We start from the raw sequence: 23,684 nt of genomic DNA on the forward strand, positions 1-23,684 counted from the left end.
AATGATTGTCGTGAGCTCTTTCAGGTACAGAGGCACTGTAGCAGAGGTAATAAACAAGACGTGCACCGGTAAGGGCTATTTTCGTAAAACACTTTTTTTTCTCGTATAAATCCACTATTTTGTCTCATAAAGTTGAAAAATCGTACAAAAAAGCTGCGCAGGCGTTATGTTTAGACCTTTTTGCCACTTTTATTTTCTTTCAAAATAAAAGTGGCACGTTGCCATTTCAAAATCTTATCTAAAAATTATAACGCATTATTATGACTTAAAAATGTATAAACGTGTTGTTACAGAATTATATTGTAGTGGACAACATACTTGGAAGTAATTTGACATCAATTTGATGAAATCGAATATTTGAAACAAAAGGGTATGTGATTCGAGTTTCGGTTTTGATGCATGGTCACCAGCGCAACTAGCGCTCCAAAACTCGGAAGCAGACTCACCCTACCCTACAATGGCGACCTTGCTGCAGAGGACAGCTCGCCTGGCAGGGAAATTTCCCGTTCATCGACACCTGAAGGTGATTTTCTACATATTGATTCGATAACTCTTTAATGAGTACATAAAATTCCAATCAATCTCCTCTGTGAACACGTCAAAGAACGTATGCTTACAGTGCGCGAACACCAAGGAAGGAACAGATTGTAACCTCAATAGTTATATGTGCTCAAAAATAGCACGATTAAGCAAAATGCAATGCGCAGATCCAACTAATAACGCAGTGACTACCTATAAATACTTCTTGGCTGGTCGTATTGATAATCAGGAAAACCCCTCAAGGTCTCGCGTGTATTTCCCTGTTATCCATTGCTCTTCTGTAGCAATCCGACTTTGGGCTCGAGTGGGTGATATACGTTAGTTTAGCTGGCCACGATAAGGTCGCTTTGTGTTGTTACTCAACGAAGTTACGCCGAAATCGTCCGCTCCTCCCTCTTATATGTGTTTGGAATGACACGGTGCCACTTATTTCGTTCCCGTTCAGGTAAACCAACAAGAAGCAGTTGTAGGATGGATGCAGCGCCGCAACCTCAATCTGCAAGAGAATGTCAGCATGCAGCTCCTTCACGACAATGGAGTCAATGTGCCAACGTTTGGAGTTGCAACCACTCCAGACGAGGCGCAAGAAATTGCACAGAGGCTAGGTATAACATATTTAATAGACGTTTGCCTCAAACTTGGGCGTTGAGCATTACGTGTAACGTACGTATGCGTAATTTTAGTGCTTTCTTGTGGTTGATGCACAGGAAAGGCAGACATGGTGGTGAAAGCGCTGGTTCTGGCCGGTGGCCGTGGCAAAGGCACGTTTGACAGTGGACTCAAGGGAGGAGTGAAGACTGTCTTTTCGTGAGTGTTGTTGGGTTTTCGGGGATACGCACAATGTGCTCTTTGCAACTGCCTTACCATATGCAAATCGTGCTTTTCTTGGGCTCAAAAGAAAGCCCTGTCCAGAGTGTACCTTCCTGGAAACACCTCAGTCAGGTGTATCTCGGAGCACCCTACGACAGCTTGCAAACTTTGCCATGAAATATGTTTTAATTTGACCTAGAGCTAAGACAGTACCTAATCGTTTGCACAAAATCCTACCAGAAGTGTAATGTAGCCATTGATTGTAAGCATGGTTACCGGAGCACGTTTTTCCTCTCTGAGCTGCTTCTTCGTCCGAAAATGTCTCTGTCGGTGGCCTCTTGGGAGCTGCTGCATACGAAACAATTCCTAGGTGCTGTGTGCGTCGCAAATTCTCTCCCTCAATCGTTGACAATTCGCGTTTTGCCATATTTCTACTGATTTCTACAGCAGATATACAATGTTGTTGTCCAAACTGAAACCATGCACCCACTGGACTTTCATGACGTAAGCCCGCTTCAAAGGGATGTATCCGGCATTCACACCCCGCTATTTTTACATGGTAACCGCGCCCCCGGTGCACTGAATACAGTTAAGAGTCAATGTCTGTATGATAGTGAGGGATCATGAAAACCGTTTCCGTCAGAGTACTCGGAATTCGTGAAAACTATTTCATGGTCCCTTTAATGTTCTGTGCAAACTATTTGCACGACACGTGTCAGCCCCAAATATGAATAAAAATCATTAAACGCCTTCCTCTCAAGTAACGGATATCGGTAACAGCCTTCCTGCATCGGCCATTTTACTTTGCAGGCCAGATGAAGCGAAACAGATTTCTGGCCGCATGATTGGTTATCACCTGCGGACAAAGCAGACGGGTGAAAAGGGCCTCCTGGTGAACAAAGTTCTCGTGTCGGAACGGCTCTACAGCAGACGGGAGTACTACTTTGCTCTCATGATGGAACGAGAGCACCACGTAAGCATTTGGGTGGGAAACCAGTCGTACAGATGATGTCCACACGGCTCTTCCGACGTCTAGGGCCCGCTTATTGTCGCCTCGTCACAAGGTGGCGTCAACATAGAGGAGGTGGCGCGGGAAAACCCCGAAGCCATCCTCAAGCTTCCCATCGACATCGAGAAGGGCGTTGACAAGGTCGAAGCGGCTGACTTGGCTCGCAAGTTGGGTTTCCAGAGCGCCGCTGTGGATGGGGTCAGTGCACGTTGAAAACACTAGTCTTATACCTCGTCGCACGACAAATTAAATGTCATTCCCAGCGAATTATATCCGCACTGAATGACATTCGTTTCGTGTCATACGGTGAAATCAAATGCCAATACACGCAAGTGATATTCGCCCAGCGAATGAGTTCAGGAAACTCATTTGGTTTTCCCTCTCGCACCGACAGCGTGCCCTCGCAGTAGGGAGGTAGCAAAGACAACAACCATAAACCGTTTGGAGACATTAAAGACGAATGAAAAGCTGTACTCCAATATTTTATCACGAATTTGATAACTTTTGACACTTTGACTATTTTTCGGAAAACTACACTTGTTCAATGTCGCCACATTGCCAAGTGCAGTGCAGATAGGCTTCTTAGTTGTCATTGCTTGCGGTACTTAGCCATGAACGGGCAACTATTTTTCGAAATGATCTAATGTTTCGTTAGCTTTGAGCAAAAGAAGTAAAAAATAAAAAAAATAAAAAAATTGCGGTACTTAGCCATTTAAGCGTATTTGAATGGGCAACTATTTTGTGAAATGATCTAACGTTTCATTAGCTTTGAGCAAAAGAAGTAGAAATATAACTAATGTACCTGTATAACGCTTCATATGTTCGGCCCCGGTGGCTCAATTAACAACACTGACATCCTTTGCGAACGACGTTCTGTTTCTTCGTGTAGCTCTACTTAAGACAAACGAATGACATTGGGTACGACGGTCATTCACCGTAAGTGCCATTCAGCTTGTCGTGCGACGGGTATTACTGTTGCGAGAGGGACATGGGGATACGTGATAGTTTGGAGTTGTTTTTTTACGAGGTAGATTTCTTTCATTTCTCGAAGGCTGTGGAAATGATCGAGAACCTGTACAAAGTTTTCCTCAAGTACGACGCCACACTGCTCGAGATTAACCCCTTAGTGGAAGACGTCCACGGAAAGGGTGAGTCCTGGAGCGTCACTTACAGCGCCACCATTGTGAAGGAATGGTTCCTCAAATATATATTTTTAAAATTGTGTACGTTACAGTGTACTGCCTCGACGCCAAATGCAGATTCGACGACAATGCCAGCTTCCGTCAAAAGGCAATCTTTGAGCTGCAGGACTGGTCCCAAGTCGACCCCAGGGAGAGAGAAGCGCACGACAGCAACCTAAATTACATCGCACTCGACGGAGACATTGGTTGCCTCGGTGAGAAATGCCTATCCCGTGCCCGACCAACAACCGATGGTTGCCCGACATTGCGGGAATGTGTACCTACTTTTTCCGGTGGATAGAGATCTTGCCGCGTTTGCTCTTTGTGCGAGATAGTTCCTCCTGTTCTGCACACGTACATAATGCTTGAAACACATGGAAGGAAACAGAATTTTTTAACAGTCGGCAAAAAATCGTATTTCAGTGAATGGAGCTGGTTTGGCCATGGCAACAATGGACATAATCAAGCTTCACGGTGGCAGCCCTGCTAACTTTTTGGATGTTGGCGGGGGAGCCACTGCGCATCAGGTCACTGAGGCTTTCAGGCTCATCACATCCGATCAGAAGGTACGTTCCGGTCCCTTCCTTGTAGTAACTCAATGTAGTAACAAGATCCCTTATGATGACCGTTGACTGTAAGGGGTAAGAATGAGAAACGACAAGTACTGTAAATTTGTTGCGTGCTGTTGGTTTCAAACATGCCGTACGCTTCAGAGCACTACACAGGCCCGGGCTGGCCTGAAAACCTGAGCCAGACATGGCCCAAGGGCAGTTGGCAAGGGCGCAATTTGGGGATACTTCTCTAACCTAAATCTGGCCTCTTGTTGTTCTTCTCACATCCGAGCTCGAGTTTCAGTATCCTTGTTGGTCAAGGGCGGGTATGACTTTGGTATTTCATGTCCGGGTCATTAACTCCAGGCTTGTGCAGTGCTACAATGCACTTTATCAGGTGGCATAGTGAGCTGAATTCCAGCACAACACTTCGACGAAGTGCTATTCTGTGTAGAGATTTATAGAGCTCTTTGTCGGTACTCTTAATCAGGTGCAAGCCATTTTGGTGAACATCTTCGGTGGGATCATGCGCTGTGATGTCATTGCGGAGGGCATCATCCTGGCAGCGGAGACCCTCGATCTTAAAATTCCTATCGTGGTGAGACTTCAAGGTGAGAGCTTTGGGGGACAACACAAGTAAGCGTGGGCTAGCAAATGAGTGATTTCTCTTCAGGAACACAAGTGGACGAAGCCAAAGCACTGATCGCCACCAGTAAACTTAAAATCCTGGCCTGTGACAACTTAGATGAGGCTGCTAAAATGGCAAGTATTCAACGGCAGCTCTAAGTCTTCTTTTCTCTTTGGTACAACTTTAAAAACAACATTACTGCAAAGTGAGATCTTTTGGCTTGCCAAGGACCATGGTTTTGTGTCATTGTCTCCAAAGGCCCATGACCCCCTAGAAGATTGCAAAATGGTACAGTTAGCTGCTAAACTGTGTTTGAATATTTGGAATACTGGATCAAAAGATGCCTTATGGGCTAAATATCTGGACCAGATTAATGGAATTTATCAGCATGTGCCAGACTGAGCCCCTTGTCAGCACTGCATCCCAACAGTGGCTGGAATGGAGACACTCTAGGTAAAGGCAACATGGTCTCGAGTCTGAGGAATGCAGATGCAAAACAAAGGGTGTCGTCTGCTTCGTTTTGTGTCTGTGTTCCTCAAACTCAAAGGTACGTGTTCCCTGTATCTGCAGTACACCTGCCCTTGATTTAATTGTGTCGCAATACTGCTTGAAGTCCAGGGCGTATCAAGACTCTTCCTCTTTTTTTTATTATTATTTTTTATTTTTAGGGGGTATCAGCCACTGCTTGTGTAGGTTTTCTCTACATGAGTCTTTGTCTTTTCAGGTAGTACGCCTTTCGACCATCGTGGGGCTGGCACGTTCGGCAGCCGTCGACGTCAAATTTGAGCTCCCTCTCTAGTTGCTCTACCATCGCAGCAGACTATGCACAATTAAGTTATTCCCTCTCCCACGCCAGGTAGTTGTACATTTACCAAAGTATGCGCAAACGTGCAAATAAAAAATAAATAAAAAAAAACTGTCAGTGATGAACGCACCACTGCAGCCACAAAGTGTTTTCCCTTCCCTCGGTCTTTCAGGCACGGAAATGGAACTATCCACCTGAACTGGTGGGCATAGGAACTGGTGGGACATAGGCGTTAAACTGATGTGCAAATAAACCTGCAATGAGCTGGCGGGCGGACACTTTTACTTTACTGTTGGGGTGCTTATGTCAATATATTTGTTTTGGTGATGTATGTTTTCTAACCTTTTTCCAACTTGGTGGCAGGGGAGGAGAAAAAAAGGGGGGGGGGGGGGGGGGGGGGGGCTTTGCCAGAAGCTAAGCAAAGACAAGATCGCCATATTTCACCCCGTGAAACAGGATAAAATCTGGTTACATCTGAAAGAGCAGGTCTTTGGACGGAAAAGTGACAAGGACAATACGCAAGATGTACAAAGTGATGCAAATTGGGGGCAAAAGCTTGTTTTGCTGGGTTTAACCCTAAAATGCAAAGCTTTACTTACGTCCAGGCAAACTGCATGCATGCGTGCCTACAATTTGAGGCACAAACTGCTACATTGATCACTTTTGACATATATTGAAACACTGATGAATGGGAACGAAGGGACGATGGCAGTCTGGTGCCGACCACTCCGAATCTGGTGACAAGAGTGCCAGCAGTGGGACTTGAACACACTGTGCTCTGACTGATAGTAAGGGCTCTCGTCAACATGCCACATCTTGTTCCGATACACAACTGACACAATCCACCATCTCTATATGCCCTCTCTCACATTGCCCTCTTTCCACTTGCATATCGAGGATGGTGGCAGCCCTGCGTAGTAATGCAAGCGATAGACACGAAGACACAACATGACGTTTGAGGGACATCCAGCCGACGTCTCTTGAGCCTTTACGTCCTCTACACCACGTGTCATGTGCGTATATGTAGAACCGTTTATTAAAATATGACTCCAAACACGCCCACCCGAAGCGAGGCATATTAATGCCCATAATCATAGCCCTCGTGCATGCAAGGTGTCCATGTCGTACTCGTAGTTTTACACAGGTGCGTTTTATCAGCAATCGTATACGTAGTTATTACATATATTACATAATAGGTATATTATATTACAAAAGTTGTAATATATATGCATGGAGCCCGTAGCCTTCTGCGATTCCGCAAAATTTCGTGCAGCTGGCCACGTCTCGTGGAACCTGCTGTTTCTCTCAGAATCGTCAGTTTTTCGCGGAGTATATTCAATATCTTGCGGAATTAAGTAAGGACTGCAATCGGTCCGCAACATTTTCACAGGTTAAACACGATCAGTCAACATCCGTGATCACGGTGCCGGAGGTCACGGCTGAATGTGCCGCGCCGAAAGGAAACGTACAGACAGCAACGGCTGCAGTCAGATCGACGAAGTTGAGTCAGTGTGCAAACTTGGGAGAATGGTGCACATTTCTTTTTTTGCTTGCTCGTTTCCTGTTTCCCGCACAATCCCGCGGAGGAGCAAATTTTCCACCGCGGAAAGCTAGGGGCTTTACACACACGCGTAGCATATACAATGTGCAAACCGGGCATAGTTTGCAAATATTTCAGTTTATTTGCGCATTGTAAACTTACCCCCACGGCCCCCCCCACGCAAAAAAAGAAATCGAAGGTAGAAAAAACAAACAAAAAAAAACAAGAAAACGTAAACAATAATAAAAGCGGCGTGATGCAAAAATCTCACTCATCCTAGGTGTAAGTCCATCACAGACAGAGATTGTACCAGCTGGGCCATTAGAAAAGTCCTAAGCTCGAGAAACCGTCAGAGAGAAGAGGACGGCGGTGGAGGACAGTCCTCCAGGTGGCGGAGGATGTTCTGAAAGGTGTCCGAGTGCAGGCCGAGCGCGGCCGAGCCGGGGGTGGAATCCAGGGATTCGTTGACGTTTTCCGCCGGGCTCATTGCGGCGAAGCCTTTTCCGACATCTGCGTACGTTTAAAGGGGTTCAGAAACCAAATGCAACCCACTAAATGTGCGGCATCATTTCATACGTTGTAGCCCATGGAGCTATGGATTTTCAACAAATCAGACGAGAGAACGATGTCATTCTGGGTGGTGATTGGCTACGACCCAAACAGCACAACATCTTGGCCCAATATTGGACCAATATCGGGCCGACATTGGGCCAAGATGTTGTGCTGCTAGGGGAGCGTTCTGAGCGGTACAGTTCCGCTTTAAGAGTGTACCACAATTTCATGACGTAAATACCATTTGTGGATCCCTTCTGCTGGTAAAACAATACGTAAGCGTGTTGACAGTCGCCCGCAGTTGGCGTCCGTGGTCCCGTCATCTCGTCGTCATAGTGGAACCATCGGCCGAGAATGCTATGCCTGGCATACGCCGTGTAGTGGCCACAGTTCACATCTGGCACGATACAAAAAGGTGAGCTCCGTTAGTAGGTATAAACCACGACCCACTGCATTATAACAACAATGTCACGATTGGGAACCCCGATGAGGAGCCGTCGTCTGCTGCCATGATCGTCTGCTGCAGAAGTGGACGTACGACTACTGTAGCAGACGACAACAACAGCTCCTATAAACACGCGTAGAATGATGATGATGATAATCAACTTTAGAAAGAAGCATCTTCCATGGGACATCCGCCGCTTGTATAAAAATACTAAGGTAAGTTGAAGTACAAAGTATTGTAGAAATTGAGGAAGCAATAACTGGGACGATGAGTAGTAGCAGACGACGACGCTACCTTCCAAATGCGGCTCTAGCAAGGGGTGCCAATGGCATGGTCACTACAATCTTGTAGGTCGTGGTATAAACACCTAAAGTGAAGGTCAAGTTGACACAAAAAATTATAGTAGTGTGTCACAAAGAGAGAGCAGTACTTGCCTCCAAAATGGCAAACAAAGGCATGCAAGTCGTAGAGACAGCCACCTTCCTGTGACCCAAAGGGACCTCGCAAGAAGGGACAAAGATCTAATCCTGCGAGGGGAAATTCTACGGGAGCCTCCAACTTGCTTCCGTAAGATTCTTGGAACACAAACCTACATGGTGGAGATGTTGCAGTTAGCAGGTGCGTATATATGTTGGCAGTATTTTTGAACAACAATATGAGATGTAGATGACCATGAGGTGGCCACAAAATGTGTGTGATTAGTAGTAATTTTATGTATATTATGAGACAGAATCAGCACCCTCATCCTCACTATCATCTTCGTCAGTTTCGGGGCACGAGCATTTGTGCCCTTAGCATTCCAGCCTTCTTGTATCATAATAAACAGTACCTTCCGCTACATCTCTCCTGCTGTCACGCTTAATCAACGGATGATGTACATTCGACTAGACCGTGTTTGAGTTAGAAGCGTGCACATATCTGTACCTCTTGAGGTAAACCATGAGCGTTTTTGGCAGCCTCCATAGAGAAAGTGTCTTCCGTGCTCGCCGATGGCGGCAACAAATGGGACACAGCCAGTGGTTGTCTTCATCTAGTGTTTCACTAGAAAACAACTCGCATTAGAGACGTACACTCGTAAATAGAGCCCGAAGTTTCCGGGAAATATTTTTTTCTAAATTGGGGGGGTAAAAATTGGGAAAATAATATGTGAATTTAATTAATTAATTTAATTTTTATGTGAATGTGAATTTAATGAACTGAACTCATGCGAATTTGGGTGAAAATACTTCCGGTATGCTAACTTTGGGGCGAAATTGGGCTCAGTTACTCAAACCAACTGTATCTGTTTGGTACAAATGGTGATGTAACTGCGTCTGCTGCCAAACAAGTTAGTGTGCATTCCTATATACGTCTCAGTGAGGGCAAATTGCGGGGTAAAAATCAGGTTTCACCCTAAAGGGGCCACCTTCAATTCGGGGTGCAAATTCGGCGAAGAATCGGGTTTCACCCTAAAGGGGCAACCTTCAATTCGGGGTGCAAATTCTGTGAAGAATCAGGTTTCACCCTAACTGGGCAACCTGCAATTCGGGGTGCAAATTCCGCAAAGAATCTGGTTTCACCCTAAAGGGGCAACCTTCAATTCGGGGTGCAAATTCGGCGAAGAATCGGGTTTCACCCTAAAGGGGCAACCTTCAATTTGGGGTGCAAATTCGGCGAAGAATCGGGTTTCACCCTAAAGGGGCAACCTCCAATTCAGGGTGCAAATTCGGCGAAGAATCGGGTTAAACCCTAAAACTTCAGGCTCTACTTGTAAACCACACTTCAAAACGTTCTTATAAGGCAGCATTTGTGAGGCCAAAGCTCACCTTTCACAAAATGCCTTAACGCAGTCGTTGAGCGAGAGTGTCCGCGGAATCTCTCCTCCTTCAACGGAAGAATGGAGTTGCACGGGCGGGGCTTCCCCTTGACACCGCACCGCGAGGCAGTCCGAGGGCAGGAGAGTGTGCAGTCCGGCTTCCAGAGGGCAGCCCTTGCAGTCTTTGGACGTGTGGCATTGCTTGCAACGGCGCCCTCGGGCGTCCAGCAGGCACAACGTGACGGGGGTCCCCTCGGGAACGAGTGTTGCCGCTGCCGCCTGCAGCGCGGCATGACTCGCGCACCTAGGACAGTGTAGCCAGACTTGCTAAGCGAACAAACTTTTCTACGGTGGAGGGGATGATGTTTCAGGAAGGGGAAACAGCAATCGAAAGAGTCGAACTTGCGTTCAAACATCAACTTACATTTCAATTGAGTTAGTTTCAATTTTCAATTTATTTTCAATTTAGTTATTTCAAGTTTTATTGCTTGCACTTAATATTTAAATATTAAGTGGAAGCTAAAATACAGGATGAAATGCAAAGTGAAAGGTGAGGATCAAAATGAAAGATGTCAATTCCAAATTTTTTGGTACAAAATTATGAGAGAGAGAGAGAGAGAAAACAGATTAACAAGAATTAAGAAGACAGGATGTAGCTTTATTTCATACCAATCAAGACAGGACTATAACGTAGAAATTATAGTGCAACCAACAAAAGTCAGAAGTTCACAATAATCAACTAGTAGTCGACTAATGGTATGTAACATGGGAAACCATTAATTTACACATTCATTGTAGTCTATGTGGAAAAATTTTGCCGTATTCCGCATCTCACTGCAGGAGGGTTCACAAATTCAATTAACTCAATCAGCATAAAACGTAATCGTTGTACATATAATCAAAGGTTACCTGGGAACACGTACGAGTGCAGGAACACGCCATTCAGGGGTTGGGGGGTTGGAGTCACTTCCACACAGAAGCACCGACACCATTACAGGCCTGTGGACCAGAAAGAAACACGTACCGGTTACGGTTAGCTTTATTAAAGTCTTCGTGTCATCTTGACTTCTTTCGTGCCAAATTTGAAGTTTAAATTAAATTTAATGTGTCCCTTAATGTCTGCCTTCATTATGCAAGCACATTTCTTTTTAGCTGGCGACTACAGAAACGCCTGGTCCGTAAAATCGGTCGGCTACCTTCAGTAGTATGTGTGGTGTGTCTGTAGCTAGCTCACAATTAGAGCCTGAAGGTTTATGGTTTTACCCGATTCTTCCCCGAATCTGCACCCCGAATTGAAGGTTGCCTCTTTAGGGTGAAACCCGATTTTTACCCGGCAAATTTCCCTCACTGGGATGTCTGTAGGAATGCATTAATTTACTTGTTTGGCAGAAAAAATCAGTTACATCACCATTTGTGATGTAACTACAGTTAGTTGAGTAACTGAGCCCGATTTCACCCCGAATTTAGCATACTAGAAGTTTTTTCACCCGAATTCACACGAATTTAGTGCACATGTTTATTTACCCGATTTTTACCCCCCAAATTTAGAAAAAAATATTTCCCGAAAACTTCAGGCTCTACTCACAATGCCTTACCTGTCTTTGGTAGCAGGGTCGTCATTGCTCAGGGACACAAACTCTTGCTCGCCCAACAGGGACGCGTTACACACCTGCAATAAAGTTAGTGGCAAGTCAGGGAAAAGAGACGAGCCTGCAATTTTTGAAAAAAAAAAAAAAAAAGTGAAATGGGGGTACTTACCGGGCACACTAGTGCACTGTTGCCGTAGTGTTCACAAGCAACCTGCAGGTGCGTAAAACAGGGCTGAACACTCCAGACAAAAAAATGGAACAATACATTTACGCAGTGTTAACACAGATACATGTAGTAGTTTGTAATGGTTTGATTACACCCCTATATCTGCATCCAATGAATAGATTTTAATTTAGATTAGGTCGCACCCGATTTGCCGCATAAATAACTTGATGCTCCAGATAGAGCATATTTAGAGCCTGAAGTTTTAGGGTTTAACCAGATTCTTCCCCAAATTTGCACCCCAAATTGAAGGTTGCCTCTTTAGGGTGAAACCCGATTTAAAAAAAAAAAGATCCCGAAAACTTCCAAGCTCTAAGCATATTTATTGAAACAGTGTGCCATGCAGCAGCTGTTGCCTTCAAACACATCTGTGACACGCAAATCAGTGCATTTTTGTTCACTGCTAATCTACTTCATTTGGCTTTGGAGGTCCACTATCTTACCTGCCACACTACTCGCACGTACGCAGAGCATAATCAGATAAATATCTTATTGCCAGAGCTGTACAACAAGGACAGTGTGTTGTTACCTGAACACACGCATAGCAGAGAAGTCCTCCGCAGGGCAGGTGGGTGCGCAATTCGTTGTCTGCCTTTTCTTCCAAACAGATTGCGCACGTCTGCCAAGACCTATGCCTCGGATAAGACACAAACGTGGGTGGTGGTGAAGACTCCTCAGGTGCTGGTCCCAGCGCAAAGGCGTACACAAGACGGCCGCCGTCTTCCAGATAGCGTACGGGAAGGTGGTCCTCCTGCATTTTGTGTCATTCTTGCGTTAGGTCTGTTAGGTTAGGTTAGGTTAGGTTAGGTAGGTCGGGTCGGGTTGGGTCGGGTTAGGTTAGGTCATGTCATGTCTTTGGAAATTTCAAATGTGCAAAAATGTCCAAATCATTCCTCTGCAAGGGATGTTGCTTAGAGCGCTGCACAGGCCACATTCTTAGGCCCAGGCACAGCCTCAGCATAGCCTTCCCATGGTTTAAATGCCCGGGCCCGACCCAACGGCTCCATACGCGACCTGGTTCAGACCCAAGCCCAAAGAAGTTCTACGTTTCCTGGCCCGGGTCCACCCTGAGCCCGAGAAAGTTCTAGGCTACCCAGGGTGGGGCTAATTAACGGGGCTAATTAACGAGGCTAATTAACGCACGCTCGAGCTCGATCTAGGAGCGACGATGTATGGGTTGGGGTCTGGCCCGGGCCCACGATGTAAAACCCAAGCCAGGCCCGGAATAAGAAGGCTTGGGCCGGGCAGGGACGAGCTTTTTGGGGGAAGCACATGCAGTGCACGAAGTTGGCTTTTAAAAGACTCAAACTTCCCAGCCAGTGAATTCCTATAGGCTCTGCCAGATGTCCTGAGCCATTCATAAATAGTGTCAATTTTTTTTTTTTTAGTCTGCCCGATTTGTAACACCTGGATCTGCTTTGATTTGGGTTGGCTAAAACCCAAATTTTTAACAAATTATCTTCTCTGTTTAAAACTCCAGTATAGAAAAACACTACAGCGAGCAAGGCCACCTACAGCACGGGTGCAGCTGATGTGTCCCAAGCAAATCCAGCTATTCCGACGGGACGCCATAAGTTCAACAACTGAATCTGTATACAACACATCTACATTTCCCTACACCTGCAAATTTGGAGATGGATAAAGTGACTGCATATCGTGCGACATCTTAACGTTGTAACAACGTTGAATGAGATGGACAAAAAGTGACTGCGTAATGTGTGACATCTTAACGTTGTAACAACGTCGAAGGCTTGACGTGGCAGAGCATAATTACCAGAAACCGTTCGATGACACTATCCTCGGGAGAGACATGCGCAAGTGCAATGCCGTGCGGAGGTTTATCTTTGGGATCTAGTAACGCCTCCAGGGAGCCACAGAGTTGCCCCACTCGACCAACACGCCCCACCTGCACCAGGCACCGTAGTCGAGGGCCCGTCAGCGGTACGTATGTCACACCTGGAAAGAAATAGGTATCACACCAATAACTGACTGCTGGTCGAGGTACCGATGAAGCCTGCCTATCCATCATGACACGTAGCATCAAATGCTAGTCAACTTATATTTTGTAGGCATATTATGTTCATAATACTACCGTGTGATGGCTCATATATCTTACTCTGTGGAGAAATGTGTCAGGTCATGTTTGAACAATTACATGCATGTGTTGCAAAATTTTTAGCACAGGGCTGGGGGTTGAGAAAGTTACCCAATTTCAAACCACAAAAGAATATGTAGTATAGTGTGCACATCCATTTCACACATAATTGAATAGTTTCATCTATCTTACTGGTACTTTGCACAACGGTGATGCTTCTATCTAGACATACATCAAGGGTGTATCATGCTGAACCTGGTTATAGCCTGAAGTTTTAGGGTTTAACCCGTTTCTTACTCGAATATGCACCCCGAATTGAAAGTTGCCTCTCTAGGGTGAAATCCGATTTTTCACCCGGCACGTTGCGCCCACTGAAACATCCGTAGGAATGCACACTAGCTCGTTTCGCAGCAAACACAATTACATCACCGTTTGTACCACGCCCGTACAGTTCGTTCGAGTAATGGAGCCCGATTTCTCCCCAAATTTAGCGTACTGGAAGTTTTTCCACCCGAATTTGCACGAATTTAGAGCTCACGTTGATTTACCCAAATTTTTACCCCCAGAATTGGGGAAAAAATATTTCCCAAAAACTTCAGGCTCTATTTATACTGACAGGCAGCAACAGTAACAAAGTAAGGACATACTGATGTGCATCTCCATAGCATGTGGAAGCGGCACAGGAAGGTACATGAACGGCTCATACGTCAAGGAAACGTGACCACACTCTGAACACACCACCTGCAACAAAAGATGTCGGCACGTTATTCACAACCTTTTACACACACCTTATCAACACGAAAAGTTGCACTTGGCATGATATGATTCGCCACAAATGATTTCGAACAAAGTCTACGACGACGAATAGCTGCTCGTGAGGCTGAATGCAGCTTGTTTCCATAGCAACTGTCACTGAAGCGTGGCTGTGATTAGAGGATTTGGAAATCAAAAGGCCCTTTATGTTAACTGTCATTTAGAATATCATTAGAGCCTGAAGTTTTAGGGTTTTACCCGATTCTTCCCCAAATTTGCACCCCGAATTGAAGGTTGTCCCTTTAGGGTGAAACCCGATTTCTACTCGGCAAATTGCCCTCACTGGGATGTCTGTAGGAATGCAATAATTTACATGATTGGCAGAAAAATTCAGTTAGATCACCATTTGTACCAAACCACTACAGATAGTTTGAGCAACTGAGCCTCATCACGAATTTAGCATACTGGCAGTTTTTTCACTCGAATTCGCATGAATTTAGTGCACACGTTTATTTACCAGATCTTTACCCCCCGAATTTAGAAAAAAATATTTCCCGAAAATTTCAGGCTCTAAATATCATCTGTCAGGGGTATAAATAGTGATAAGGCAGTCTGGTTGGTGTTGGCCTACGACAGCACGTCTACGTCAAATTAGTAAGTAGCTAGCCTACGACAACAGACAGTAAACACGAGGTTAGTCTGAAATGGCCCAGAATGCCCCATGATTTTACCGAGCTGCAAATGACGCAGACACGGTCCGGTTAACAATTGTTTCACGGCATACCGATTGTACACACCTTGCTCTGTAACTGTCCCTGAAAAGTGTCCACAACCACAGAACGGTTCGCTGCCTTGTACTTTTCCCACGCCTCTTCCGCGGACACCCCGTCAGCGGTGTCGTTGTCAGATTTGAACCGTTTCGGAGCCGGACCCACGTTCTCTTCGATGTCGGGCTCCAGCTGGCCATTGCTCACGAGAAAGGTTCCTTCTAAAATTGCCGTCTGCAGAGGACACATTGTTACTGCAAATATCTATCAAGACTGTCTGCGAGGCATTCTTCTAATGCAAAAATTTTTGCCTTCTGAAACCGACACTTTGTTTGAATTCGTACGATTGCTGCTGTGTTCAAACAGAGCTTGAAAAATCAAGATTGGGGACTAATAAATTATCTAATAAATAAATATATAAAACAACTAATAAATAAATATATAAAACAACTAATAAATAAATATATAAAACAACTAATAAATAAATATATAAAACAACTAATAAATAAATATATAAAACCAATAAATAAGAGCTGGCACGAAGAAGAGTACTCGCTGGAGAAAGTTCGACAAAATATTCCCGTGTCTATACACTGAAGGGAAAAAAAAAAGAGAGAGCAAAGAGGGAAAGAGGGAGAACAAAAATGCAGACAGCTAACATCAAGCCAACTGAACAATCTCCACCCTGAACAATGTGCAACGAGTGTTCTTCTTGCCTTGCACGACGGATGCGGAAGCACATCAGGCGCCTCTTCGCCAGACACCATGCTTTCACGGGCTTCTGAGTACTTGCTCACGAAAGACCTATCGCAGAACATACAGCAGTTGCCTCGACCCATTTCAGAGTAAGTGGGATCGGCAAACGTCTCTCACCTGGACGGTAACCGCATGTCCCAGTTCTGCAGAGAGCACTTCTGGGTGAAGGGCAGCACAGTGCCATTGCTAAAGTTCACAGCGTTTGTTTGTTCATGCAACGTGTCCAGGAGCAGGGTCAGGAACTCTTGGCAGTCGTGCTGTTGCGGAGAAAACACATAAAACGTTGCGAGCGCACATTTGATCTGAAATAGCTGCGTAAGTTAAGAATAAAAACATTATTATTATTGTATTATATTTTTATATTATTATTATATTATTATTATTAAGTTGTGGGATATTTCTACTGCTCTATGTTATTGGTATTTGTCTGAGTGTAACACGATTTCTTACATTCCTACGTGCTTTCTTCTACGCTCTTAAAACAAGGCTTCACGACGTAGCACACTGAAGGCCAACGACCGTACAGTGTTGATACCTCTGTCGCTCTCGATTTGTGGAAAGTGCGGGGCGTACGCCTCATTGTGACAATTAACATTTCTGCATAAGTGTCACAAAAAGGCGTACGCCTCCCATTTTTAACGAATCAGGGGAGAGAACGACGTCTCTCGAGCTGACGGTTGGCTAAGAGCGAGCTAAGTTCATTTTTAAGTGTGTATACTTCCTTAATTTCTTGTCACTTGACAACAACAACAACAACAGTGATGCTATTACATTTCAGAACGTAACCTACATCCAGGAGCGTTAAGCTGGAAATGATTACTGTTCCGAAACATTACACCCCAGAAGTGGAAGCAGGAACACATTTATTTTTTTCTGACAAGGGTTAAAACCATCCTCCTCCTGAAAATCGCACCTTTGGAAGTGCATTTGGGAGACGGAAACAAGGAGCAAATCCTCCTCCCCCATGTAAAGTCCCCATAGAACCCCTCCCCAAATATTTTTCTGGCAACGCCGCTGCTGGTCGCTGTAGGCCCCAGATGCCCAGATACAGTATCTTTTAACACTCAAGTTTTACTCTCCGCGTATGAATGAATTTAATCACCTGTCTATAGTCGCTGAACTGTGGACAAGCGTTCGCCAGGGCGTCCTTGAACGACACCGGCCTCAGCGCGGCAAAGCGTCCGCTCCAAACTTGCTGCGCCAACTGGGCCAGGTGCCAGACCAGGAGGGACTCGTGGGACTGGGACGCCCCCGTAAGGAAAATGGGGGACCTCGTCACGTCCGAGGGCCAGTCTTCGGGGAACGACAGCAGGAATCCCAGAAGGTGCGCGTTGCTCAGAAGGCACTGGAGGCCGGCGTTCATGAAACACGTGTTGCCGAGGTTCCGCAGGCCGCACACGCCCGCGGCCAATGTCTCTTGGACCACGTCCGTGCCTGGGAGGTGGAGACGTTTGAATAGTCGTCAGGACATAGAAGGTACAGGATTCATTTTTGACCATAGATGCAAAATTTCTGGAAATATTCAATCCCTAAAAAAAAAAACAAAAAAAGAACAGTTCTTCTTTCGGGTTTTTTTCCGAAAAAATTGGAAGAAATGGAAACAAACGTGGTTACAGCGTCTCTTTTTCATTTAAAGTGGAGTCGTAGCATTGCCGGCCAAACAACAGCATAGAAAGAGCTAGAAGCTTTAGTAGTGTTCATCCTCTAAGCATAAACGCAGAGCAGAGCATCCCATGAGACTGCTGTCTACTCAGCGATAGGTAATTAGAACTACCCGTCCACTCCAACCAGAACTCCGACATTACGTGAACGCGATGGCGACCACTTGCCAGCCAGACGGAGCTCTAAGTCGGTGGTTATTTGCGGATTAGAGGCATCTAAGGCAGTGTTGGCTGGTTGGAACGCATCAAAAGCGCGAGACTTTCTGTTATTGAATTTTTTCTCCTGGAAATTTTGGGCAATTTTTCTGGAGACGAGGAAAAAAAAACAAACGGAAATACCGTATTCTTTCGTTTTTGGTATTTCGGATAAACCACTGTTGCCAGCATCGGTTGATAGGATGATTATCCTATCTCCAGACTACCCTATCCAGCAAGACTTCAAGGAATGTTCTGCTACACAACTGTGCGCACAACTGCGAAGAAGTACGTCAAGTGAGCTAGATGTCTTGAAACCAGTCGATTTCTGGCTCTTATTTATGGGGCACTATTTGAACATGTTATTTGATTATTTATTTTGAGGTTGGACTGTCGGTAGGACCAACTGGTGGTGAACCTATAGCTGCTGGCACCACTCTCAACGATGAGAGTCAGCCGCGACGTCCGACAACCTTGGTGCAGTCCTACAGCGGGCATTTCGCATCATTCTGCACTGAGTGTGGCACGTGTCAATTTCACTACGGTGTATCTTTCTGTAGAAAGATTGTTCTATAGCGCAGCCTACATTGCCTGTGGCAAGAGGTATCTGACACCCCTGAATTACATGATGCGCCCTTTCGTGGTGAAAGAGTGCATCATGTAATTCAGGGGTGTCAGAAAGGGGTGTGAAAGTTATAGACATGAACCAAACCTCTGTAGATGGCCGAGAGCACATCCTCCGGAGGACACAGTGCAGGCAGCACAGTAGGCGGCTCTGGAGATGGAACCCCCTGGTCTTCATCTTCTCCGTCAACAATGGGGGGCCAGGGGGTCTCGGGCAGCCCCATGTCCTCCCCCCCAGCCGCCTTTTTCGGACACACTGTGCCTGCTCAGTGTTCGAGTGATAATCTCTGCTCCTGGAAAATATGGCCAGCACCACCAGTCAACGTGCTTCGCAAAACGCAGAGTTCACAAGGTTTCGAAAAAACAGTTTTTTTTTTTACGTCGCGAAATTCGCAAACAGTTCCTTTGAGCGCACTCCAAGCGAGCCGTGAAACGAAGATCAAACTCTAGTTTGACTCCCGCTTGTTACGAGAACAATTCTGCTGAATCTGTCCGTGGACCTGTATGTCGCCGCTGGTATCATCGCGAATGGGCACATCCGTCAGGATTCGCTCGAATCAGCTGTTTCATCGTGAAAGGACAAAGGAAAAGTAAGCCTAAATTTAACCGCTCACGTACAAGGCAAACTGTATCGAACCGTGAGAATAACCTTCATCACTGAGTGCTCTCGAAGTGAGCTCCTCGGAGAACGGCAATGACCCTTCCGGACAACAAAACCGATGGGCAAATATCGAAACTTTGAAGCTATGAAACGAGGTTGAGCTCCGAATTTGGCAGACGTCAAAAGGACTGAGTCTTGCACCTTACCTGCCGCTTGAACCGGCGTTTTATCTTTTACGGTGGAATCACTACAGGCATTTATATTGTCGAGATACTACAAAATGAGCCCAGTACACAGCCGAAAACCAGCAAAGGAAAACAAAAACAAACGCGTGTTGATGTCGATTACCGTGGAGCGTTTAGACTGAGACGGTAAACCGAAACCGATGGAATAAAACAAGCCCAGTTTGCACAATGGGTGTTTACACAACTATTATGCAACGTTGATGCAGCACTTCCATTATGAAACGTTGATACGCATTGATTGATGCTACTCGGGAGCAGGTGCTGTCGTCCTGAGTCGATAGGTCGATAAAGATATAGCGAGGTGTGTACTTTGCGTGTGCCTATAATACATTGTTTATCGAATGCACATGTCGATGTATTTATTATGTTTTATTAAATGTTTCACGACTACATTGGTTAGAGCGTTTGCAGGGAATATGTGACACCGAAACTATATGCTCGAAATTAGCAGACGACAGAAAGTCGCAGACGAGACGAAACATATTGAATATTTTATTTCACTTCTACATAAACAAACCAGTTTTATTCATTCGCTTTCTTTTTTTTACAAGTGTGACAAAAAGTAGCTAACTACAAGAAAGAATGCCTAATCTTTTTTAGCACTATCACCGCGCTCGATGGGCACCTCCTTGGGCTCCTGAGGAGGAGGGAGATGTTTTCGAGGACCTTCGATGTTTAGAGTTCCATCGGCGTTCAACACTGATCTCAACGTGTCTGGGTCAACATCATCGGGCAGTGTCACGGAGTGGCTAAATTCACGAACAAAGTTGGAGCCGTCAGAGCTCTTTCTTTCTGACCGGGCACGAACAGATACTTGATTTCCCATGATAGATACGCGAACCTCCTCGGGCTTGAAGTCTGCGAGGTCCAGTTGAAGTTGGAACTTCTCGCCACCTTCGGCAGTTTCAACAGGGACATCTCGGGCACGCAGCCAGCGAAACGCGGGGCTCCATCCTCCGGTCGCACGATCCAAATCGCGAAAGGTACGCGACATTTCACGTTCCATGTTGCGCACTTGGTGCTCGAACTCCTTGAAAACGTCGGACAGGGGGCCGAACGGAGGTCTTCCCCATATGTGTCGTCTGCACGTAGCCAGCGCACATCTTCGGAGAGGTAGAAGTCTCGTAGAGAGTGACATATCTTGGATCCGTCCGATGAAGCAGCAGATCGAAAATTATTGCGCACTTGTGCAGCAGAAGCTTTTATAATGGTCGCAGGAAGTCACGTGACGTTATGCCGGAAGTTTCTGGAACCAACCAGTAGACGCTCCGCCATGCACTTGCGCGCCTTGCGTCATATTTCAAACGAATCAGCGGGAATGTTCGAGTATAGTTCGAGTATACAGAACACACGAAATATCAGCGAAAGATTGCATCAGATAACGAAACGCGAATGAAATTACGCAGAGAAGACAGTCGCTAGACGTGGTCTAAAATTAATTAAGATTGTGTAATAACAGGAACCTTGCGCGTCCTGTATTTCAGGATTACAGAAACAACCGAACAGTAAAACGTCTGTAAACCGTACGGTGCCAACAGAAAACGCGTTCTTTTTTTGTAGATGCAATAAATTCGACAATTTTTCCATCGATAAAATAACGAAACGCCTTTCTCGCATACTTGCGCGATATGAAACAAAATCAAGGCCAAAATGCAACGAAGGTGCATTTTGCACCTGGATGCAGTATCAATTACCAAGAAAGATACTGAAGATGAGCATTGTCAAATACGATTTAAAGGAAAGGAACAGTGTTGAAGAGGTACTACGTAAAAACAGCGCAGAGACGGGACACTAAGAAGAAACAGGTGCACACACAGAGCGCTGTATGAGCAAAAAGGTACCTTGCTTTCATATCCCGCTGAAGAAAGAAAATGTTTTGTTGATGTCGAAGCATAGACTACTTGGTTGCTATCTATTGTACACATATTGGTGCACGTGTATTTCAAATATGAATTTTGTGTAATTATCGGCAATACCACGATGAGAATAGCCTGAGCTTGGGCAACCAAGAGACGGAGAGCTCAAACCAGCCAATAAAATGACACAATACCGCAAAGTACGAGGGTAATCCAGAAAGTAAAGACATTTCTTTTAAAAAAATTAACCAACTTATTATTCCATTACGAGACACTCAAAATACTACGACATGCCACTTAAAATTAAAGACTGCGGTATTCTTCTTCACATCCATGCCCAGCTTCATGCAACCCAAGCAACAAGACAACAGGAAGGAGTGGGGGACGGCGCATCCTGTGCAGACTTCAGGGGGCTGTGCCGACATTCATCTGGGAAGTCTCCCGGTAGGTTAGGTTAGGTTGGGTTAGGTTTATCGGTTTCCTTTCATCATGCAGTTTACAGGCAGCTTGCCTGCATTTATGCAATTTTATCTGCCACAAGGTAACCTTACCCAACTACATTACACTGGATTAAACACACACAATTAGCACTCGATACTTTCACGTACTGCCACAACACGTTGGCAGTGAAAAGGTACTGAAATTAGCAATATACAGTCAAACTCCTTTATAGCGAACACCTTTTTAACGAAAATACCTTTACTGCAATTTTTTTTTTGCTGTCCCCTGAGTTTCGTTGTAAGGGAGTTTGACTGTATACACTTTTAGTATTCAACCTCATGGTTGTGACGTACGAAGTGACAAGTGCCCACACTCTGTCCAGTGCTTTCGGTGTCCCATGACAATGACGCTAATAAAGTTGAGACGGTCGCTTACAACAGGCGTTCGTTTTTATTAGGGCACTAGATGCGGGAGGGGTACAACATGACTCTCACTCTTCGTCCCATAGCCGCGGCTGGGAGATTCTTCTTGAATTTCGCCCTCACGATGCCGCTGTTGCCGTGTGGCTTTGTCACTTTGCCCCAGATGGCGCGCAGCTTTGTGTAGTGTCCCTTGTGTCCGGGCACACGCGTTTTGCTGAAAGTAAACATCAAGTGCCTGGTTTACTACAAGTTTCAACCGCGGAGAAAATAAGAGGGTGTTTTAGCTTCAGCACTACACTGCACATCATTTTATGTATTCCCTGCGCTTCTAACCGATTTTACGTCATCGTCGAATGACTCTCATAGGCTCTACACCTGCGGGTTAAGGGTGATGAAGACAGTGTAGCTGGCTCAGCAATCAACATGTCTGCAGCACATGCTTCTCCATCACCCCGAGTGCTGCTAACAGAAAAGCATTTTCATTGACGATTGGCTAATACACTGCTGAAAAAGCTCTGTTAGGGAGCACTCGGGTTATTGCCAGATACAGGTATCAGCACACCAGAGTAATATTCGAGGTTATCACGATCCATACTAGACAAAGCTGTGTCAGTACACCATTCACTTACCTTCAAGGACGGGAGATTGCCTATCTAACCTTACAAGCTGCAGAAATACTTACGTCTTGGCGGAGTAGACAAATACAGCCCGCTTTCCCAAGTAGAAAGGTACTTCACGGCGGGACGTCACACCGTCAATCTTGAGCAGTGATGTGTGCTCATGCTGGTTTCGCAAACCACGTCGGTAACCCACAAATACTGCTTTGCAGTACAACCTGTAAGCAACCAACACAAGTTAGTCCGGCTTGCTTGTACCGTGGCATCAGACAGGTTACATGCCTCTTTGGAACCTTGGTCTTCCTTCCAGAGCCCTTCACCTCCTCTGACGACGCTTTTTTCTCGGGTTTCGCCCCTTCGGCGGGAGCTTTCGGCGTTTTCGCCATGTCTTACCTGTGTCACGACAGTATTTTTTTAGCGCACAGCTGACATTTCATAGGACGACTGTCGCAAGCCAAAACAAATGTGCGAGACACCAACGGAAACCGCCGTGATCACTGTCTCCACCAGAGAAAAAAAATCTAGACACAAATGTACTCGTCAAGCTTGAGGATCAACACGGAGAGCGCTTATGCACCGGAGGAGACACAAGTTCATCCATGCATCAATCAACGCAAATCTATCAGTTATACAGCAAGTTATTAATTACTTTGCGGGTCAATAAAATTAAGTTGCACTTAAGATGCAAGTAATGTAAGTATTTTGTACGTATATTCAGTAGTATTGACAAAATAAAATTAAAAACATTCCCAACTTCACGGAAACTACTTACGAGCTCAAGAAAGATGGCGGAAAAGGCCCATTGGAGCGCCCAGAGCCAACACGTTTCACAATACTTTTGTGTTGAAGTATTTTAAGCGATATTCAAACTCAATGTGAATAAAATAAAAAAAGTGTTTTATAAAATAGAGTTATTACATAATTCAAGCACTAGTTCGAGATTCACTTCTTGATATATAGTAGGTGGTGCCCCCTCAAAACAA

General features: G+C 45.3%; 4 protein-coding genes across 5 annotated transcripts; 1 reads left to right on the forward strand and 3 right to left on the reverse strand.

Annotated features, from left to right (window-relative positions):
* Positions 1 to 388: 388 nt before the first annotated feature.
* Positions 389 to 5,792, forward strand: LOC135367181 (succinate--CoA ligase [ADP-forming] subunit beta, mitochondrial-like). The gene is made up of 11 exons (XM_064600330.1): positions 389 to 523; positions 986 to 1,145; positions 1,248 to 1,347; positions 2,161 to 2,323; positions 2,387 to 2,557; positions 3,411 to 3,507; positions 3,594 to 3,755; positions 3,964 to 4,106; positions 4,582 to 4,702; positions 4,765 to 4,853; positions 5,444 to 5,792. The coding sequence occupies exons 1-11, from the start codon at positions 458 to 460 to the stop codon at positions 5,516 to 5,518; spliced, it is 1,347 nt and encodes a 448-aa protein (XP_064456400.1). The 5' UTR covers positions 389 to 457; the 3' UTR covers positions 5,519 to 5,792.
* An 898-nt stretch (positions 5,793 to 6,690) lies between these two features.
* On the reverse strand, positions 6,691 to 19,497 carry LOC135367182 (ubiquitin carboxyl-terminal hydrolase 4-like). 2 transcript variants are annotated; one of them, XM_064600331.1, is made up of 17 exons: positions 19,327 to 19,497; positions 18,608 to 18,812; positions 17,142 to 17,473; positions 16,157 to 16,296; positions 16,000 to 16,087; positions 15,314 to 15,517; positions 14,411 to 14,504; positions 13,443 to 13,624; positions 12,198 to 12,419; positions 11,615 to 11,656; positions 11,452 to 11,525; positions 10,766 to 10,855; positions 9,867 to 10,160; positions 8,986 to 9,102; positions 8,496 to 8,650; positions 7,858 to 8,013; positions 6,691 to 7,574 (listed from the first exon to the last, which is right to left on the reverse strand). In XM_064600331.1, the coding sequence occupies exons 2-17, from the start codon at positions 18,741 to 18,743 to the stop codon at positions 7,414 to 7,416; spliced, it is 2,487 nt and encodes an 828-aa protein (XP_064456401.1). In that variant the 5' UTR covers positions 18,744 to 18,812; positions 19,327 to 19,497; the 3' UTR covers positions 6,691 to 7,413. The 2 variants fall into 2 exon arrangements, with proteins under 2 accessions (XP_064456401.1, XP_064456402.1); XM_064600332.1 differs by lacking the exon at positions 19,327 to 19,497 and adding an exon at positions 19,138 to 19,237.
* A 454-nt stretch (positions 19,498 to 19,951) lies between these two features.
* LOC135367595 (heat shock protein Hsp-16.1/Hsp-16.11-like) lies at positions 19,952 to 20,503 on the reverse strand. Its single transcript, XM_064600884.1, has one exon. The coding sequence runs from the start codon at positions 20,501 to 20,503 to the stop codon at positions 19,952 to 19,954; it is 552 nt and encodes a 183-aa protein (XP_064456954.1).
* Positions 20,504 to 22,098: 1,595 nt separating this feature from the next.
* LOC135367185 (large ribosomal subunit protein eL33-like) lies at positions 22,099 to 23,568 on the reverse strand. Its single transcript, XM_064600334.1, has 4 exons — positions 23,474 to 23,568; positions 22,984 to 23,094; positions 22,767 to 22,919; positions 22,099 to 22,298 (listed from the first exon to the last, which is right to left on the reverse strand). Exons 2-4 carry the CDS (start codon positions 23,085 to 23,087, stop codon positions 22,124 to 22,126), a joined length of 432 nt encoding a protein of 143 aa, XP_064456404.1. The 5' UTR covers positions 23,088 to 23,094; positions 23,474 to 23,568; the 3' UTR covers positions 22,099 to 22,123.
* Between the last annotated feature and the right edge of the window lie 116 nt (positions 23,569 to 23,684).

The sequence above is a fragment of the Ornithodoros turicata genome, chromosome 8 (genome assembly GCF_037126465.1).
Source record: "Ornithodoros turicata isolate Travis chromosome 8, ASM3712646v1, whole genome shotgun sequence".
NCBI classification, from domain to species: Eukaryota; Metazoa; Arthropoda; class Arachnida; order Ixodida; family Argasidae; genus Ornithodoros; species Ornithodoros turicata.